Below are 5,258 nucleotides of genomic sequence, written 5' to 3' on the forward strand. Positions count from 1 at the left end.
AGCGGGGTCTTTGTGACCTGTATGTTGTGACCTGTCTCATCCTGTGACTTGGAAAGCCTTAACCCCCTGGGAATGCTGTCCAGCAGGTTGCAGCCTCAGTTTACCCAGCCCCAGTTCAAGATGGAGTCACTCTGGTTTGAAGGCCTCTGACAGATCCACCCGGAGACACCTTTCGGCTGTGCCAGGCCTCCACCAGGAAAGCTCCCATGGTAACCAAAATTATGGCAGCCAGACCCAGTCGTATGAAGTTACCCAGGGTGTAGTTGCTTGATGTGGTACCTGGGGGAACTGAAAGAGAGAAGGGGTTCAGCACTGACCCTCAGAGGGTACCCCTCCTTCTCAAATGGCCCCATCAAATCTGACTGTCATCACCCACTGAATGTTTTTGGTTTTGGGGTTTTTTTGAGACGGAGTTTTGCTCTTGTTGCCCAGGCTGGAGTGCAATGGTGCCATCTCGGTTCACCGCAACCTCTGCCTCCCAGGTTCAAGCAATTCTCCTGCCTCAGCCTCCCAAGTAGCTGGGATTACAGGCATGTGCCACCAAGCCCAGCTAATTTTATATTTTTAGTAGAGACACGGTTTTGCCATGTTGGTCAGGCTGGTCTCGAACTCCCAACCTCAGGTGATCTGCCCGCCTCAGCCTCCCAAAGTGCTGGGATTACAGGTGTGAGCCACCACACCCGGCCACCCACTTAATGTTTCCTAGCCAGTCGTCCACTGTACTTTAAAGTTTTAATTGAACTTTTTTTTTTCTTGAGATGGAGTTTTGCTCTTGTTGCCCAGACTAGAGTTCAGTGGCACAATCTCAGCTCACTGCAACCTCTGCCTCCTGAGTTCAAGCGATTCTCCTGCCTCAGCCTCCCGAGTAGCTGGGATTACAGGCATGAGCCACCATGCCCAGCTAATTTCTGTATTTTTAGTAGGGGGGGGGGGGTTTCTCCATGTTGGGCAGGCTGGTCTCGAACTCCTGACCTCAGGTGATCTGCCCGCCCTGGCCTCCCAAAGTGCTGGGATTACAGGCTTGAGCCACCATGCCCGGCCATAATTGAACTCTTTAAAATTTTAATCCCTGAAAACAAAAGATGGAATCTTTGTTGTTGTTGTTTTTGAGACCAAGTCTCGCTCTGTTGCTCAGGCTGGAGTGCAGTGGCACAATCTTGGCTTACTGCAACCTCCACCTCCCGGGTTCAAGCGATTCTCCTGCCTCAGCCTCCCGAATAGCTGGGATTACAGGCACCTGTCACCATGCCCGGCTAATTTTGGTATTTTTAATAGAGATGGGTTTTCGCCATGTTGGCCAAACTGGTTTCGAAGTCCTGGCCTCAAGTGATTCGCTTGCCTCGGCCTCCCAAAGTGCTGGGATGACAGGTATGAGCCACCGCACCTGGCCAAAACATGGAATCCTAATGAGTTGTAGTGGGAGTTCCTTTACGTTCCTTCCTTGACATTCACTCCACCTTAGCTCCTTCGTGTATTTGCTGTTTATCCCATTTCCAGCTTCCCACATTGCCTTTTCTCCTTCCCCATCCTTATACAAAGGAATAGTCTTAGGGGCAGCACATGAGACAGAAGGAGCTCCACAGAGCCCCAAATTCCCTGGCTGATCAGCATCCTTGCAGCACACACTGCTGTGCAGGCAGAGCACTTGAGAAAGTTTGAGTTGAGGCCGGGCACAGTGGCTCACACCTGTAATCTCAGCACTTTGGGAGGCTGAAGTGGGAGGATTGCTTGAGGCCAGGAGTTCGAGAGCAGCCTGGGCAACATGGCAAAACCCCATGCCTACTAAAAATACAAAAAAATTAGCCGGGTGTGGTGGCGGGTGACTGTAATCCCAGCTACTCCAGAGGCTGAGGCAGGAGAATCGCTTGACCCGGGCCTGGGGTTGGGGGGTGGAGGCTGCAGTGAGCCCAGATTGTGCCACTACACTCTAGCTTGGGCGATAGAGTGAGACTCCATCTCAAAGAAAAACAAACAAAACCCTAGCCTGCAGATTTTCAGGGAGGCTGATTTGAGTAATAATAAAACTCTGATTGGCCAGGCGCGGTGGCTCACGCCTGTAATCCCAGCACTTTGGGAGGCCGAGGTGGGCAGAATCACGAGGTCAGGAGTAGGAGACCAGCCTGGCCAATATGGTAAAACCCCATCTCTACTAAAAACATAAAAATTAGCTGGGCATGGTGGCGCACGTGTAGTCCCAGCTACTCGGGAGGCTGAGGCAGAAGAATCGCTTGAACCTGGGAGGCAGAGGTTTCAGTGAGCCGAGATCACGCCACAGCACTCCAGCCTGGGCGACAGAGTAAGACTCCATCTCAAAAAAGAAACAAAAAACAACTCTGGTCTCCCGCTTACCTGATTCAACGCGTGTTGAACTCCTTCTTGCAATTCCTCTGTCCTGATGAATGGGCTTCATCCGGGCAGCCAGCAAGAGGAACTCGTTACAACAGTTACAACAGATGAAAAATAATTTACAGAGTTGAGGAAGCAGAGTGCTAGCACCCAGTAAGGCAGAACTCTGGCAGGAAACAAGATACTTTCAGAAGAATTCTAGCAGTCAGTGTTAAAAGACATGGGTAGACATCGCATCCACAGCACAGAAGCAGGAGGCTGTGCAAACACCATGTTCTGAGGATGAGATAATTTTTTAAATTTGAAACTGGGTCTCACTATGTTGCCCAGGCTGGTCTCAAACTCCTGGGCTCAAGCAATCCTCCAGCCTCAGCCTTCCAAAGTGCTGGGATTACAGGCCTGAGCCACCACGCATGACTGAGAAAGAATTATTGAGAGTGAAATCATTAACACCAAGAAAAAAAAAAAAAAACACGCCAGGCACAGTGGTTCACACCTGCAATCCCAGCACTTTGGGAGGCCAAGGTGAGCGGATCACCTGAGGCCAGGGGTTCAAGACCAGCCTGTTCAACGTGGTGAGAACCCCATCTCTACTAAAAATACAAAAATTAGCCGAGCGTGGTAATCCCAGCTACTCAGGAGGCTGAGGCAGGAGAACTGCTTAAACTTGGGAGGCAGAGGTTGCAGTGAGCTGAGATCGCACCACTGCACTCCAGCCTGGGCGACAGAGCGAGACTCTGTCTCAAAAACAAAATGAAACAAAGCAAAAAACCAAAACGCTAAGAGATGCAAAGAATGGTAGAAGGAATCTGGTGCTGGTGGATTCATAATTTTCAAAAACAGCCTAGAAATTATCCAAGGATGTAGTACAACAAAAAGGCAAAGGAGGGCTGGGCACGGTGGCTCACACCTGTAATCCCAGCACTTTGGGAGGCCGAGGTGGGTAGATCATGATGTCAGGAGTTCAAGACCAGCCTGGTCAACATGGCAAAACCTTCATCTCCACTAAAAATAGAAAAATAAGCCAGATGGGTGGTGCAGGCCTGTAATCCTAGCTACTCGGGAGGTTGAGGTAGGAGAATCACTTGAACCAGGAGGTAGAGGTGGCAGTGAGTCGAGATCGCACCATTGCACCACTCCATCCTGGCAACAGAGTGAGACTCCATTTCAAAAAAAAAAAAAAAAAAAAGGCAAAGGAGTAGAAATTGTAAAAGGGAAGTTTTTTTTTTGTTTTGTTTTGTTTTTTTGAGACAGAGCGCCACTCTGTCACCCAGGTTGGAGTGCAGTGGCGCGATCTTGGCTCACTGCAACCTCCGCCTCCCATGTTCAAGCAATTCTCCTGCTTCAGCCTCCAAAGGAGCTGGGTCTACAGGTTCATCCCACCCTACCTGGCTAATTTTTTATTTTTAGTAGAGATGGGGTTTCACCATGTTAGCCAGGCTGGTCTCGAATTCTTGACCTCAGGTGATCCGCCTGCCTTGGCCTCCCAAAGCACCGAGATTACAGGCATGAGCCACCGCGCCCCGCCAGAAAGGGAAGATTTTTTAAAAAGCGATGATATTGCAAGTAATGAAGAAATGAGATTCACAGAAGAACCAAACAACCTCTGATGAAAAACGACACACACAGTTCTCCAAAATCATACACATCCTTACCTGTCACCAATATCTCAAGCCAATCACTGCGTTCTGAGGCCCAGAAGGGAGACTTTGTCTGGTAGTACACGCAGCTGTAGTTCCCAGCGTCGCTGGCTGTCACGTCCTCCAGGGAGAAGTCTGTCTCCTTCCCCGCTGGACTCCGCAGCTGGATGGGAGATGACGTCCCTGCCTTCAGTAGAGCAAACATGATAGGCAGAAACAGTTGGTCTGGCTGCCGGCACTGCAGAGTCACCCTTCCACCTGCGGTCACCGTACCCCTTTGGTAGGTTTGAAGGAAAGGTTTAGATAAATGTCCTGTAAGAGAAGTCAGGGTCTGAGGTCCTGGGGAGAAGTCTGGAATCCCCTACTCACCCCTGTTCTCCTGGCCGGAGGCTCTCATGGAGTGTGGGAAATCAGAGATTCCTGATCTCTTCCACCTTCCTCCACTTTCTACTCCAATCTCAGGGCAGAGATGCTCCCTCCTGCAAGACCTGTATAAGGCCGGGCGTGGTGGCTCACACCTGTAATCCCAGCACTGAGGTCAGGAGTTTGAGACCAGCCTGGCCAACATGGCGAAAGCCTGTCTCTACTGAAAATACAAGAATTAGCCGGGCGTGGTGGCACACACCTGTAATCCCAGCTACTGAGGAGGCTGAGGCAGGAGAATCGCTTGAGCCCAGGAGGCGGAAGTTGCAGTGAGTCAAGATGGCACCACTGCACTCCGGCCTGGGTGACAGAGCATAAAACCAAGGTATGCGATTTCATTCCTGTCTGTCTCCCTCTCCCACCACCCCCAGCTACTCTGAAGGTGGAACTCCTTTTCTCCCTCTGTTCCTCTGCTTCCTCCCTCATCCCCTGTCCCCTGTATGTCATCGGCAGGCACCCTGTCCACACCTGTCACCAACAGCAGAAGGACATCACTGCGCTGTGAAGGGATGTGGGGGGACGTTTTTCTGTAGTATTCGCAGGTGTACTCTCCAGCGTTTCTGATTTTTAGATTATTGAGGTGAAGTTCAGCCGGGCCCTCTGTCGAATCAAGGGGCTTCGGAGACTCCAGAATAATTCCTGCCTTCCTGAGAACAAAGCTCACACCTCTGGTAGGCGTCCAACATCGCAGCGTCACATTGCTGTCGGCAGGCACCACCAAGCTGGGCCAGGCACTGATGGACGGCTTGGGCAGTGACCCTGGAAGGAAGCAGAGCCCAGTGCTGGGCCTGACGCCCTTCCCTGCTCTCAGAAAGCCCTTTTTAAAATGTATTATTATTATTATTATTA

At 50.8% G+C, this 5,258-nt stretch overlaps 1 protein-coding gene across 1 annotated transcript in view; it reads right to left on the reverse strand.

Moving 5' to 3' along the window:
* The window catches only part of TARM1 (T cell-interacting, activating receptor on myeloid cells 1), a 5,975-nt gene continuing 717 nt past the window's right edge, over positions 1 to 5,258 (reverse strand). Inside the window, 4 exon segments of the mRNA XM_017871781.1 lie at positions 1 to 150; positions 152 to 288; positions 4,002 to 4,298; positions 4,878 to 5,168. Coding sequence (XP_017727270.1) covers positions 127 to 150; positions 152 to 288; positions 4,002 to 4,298; positions 4,878 to 5,168 — 749 coding nt within the window. The 3' untranslated portion in view covers positions 1 to 126.

Source organism: Rhinopithecus bieti, unplaced genomic scaffold (assembly GCF_001698545.2).
Source record: "Rhinopithecus bieti isolate Rb0 unplaced genomic scaffold, ASM169854v2 scaffold_6949, whole genome shotgun sequence".
Lineage (NCBI taxonomy): Eukaryota > Metazoa > Chordata > Mammalia > Primates > Cercopithecidae > Rhinopithecus > Rhinopithecus bieti.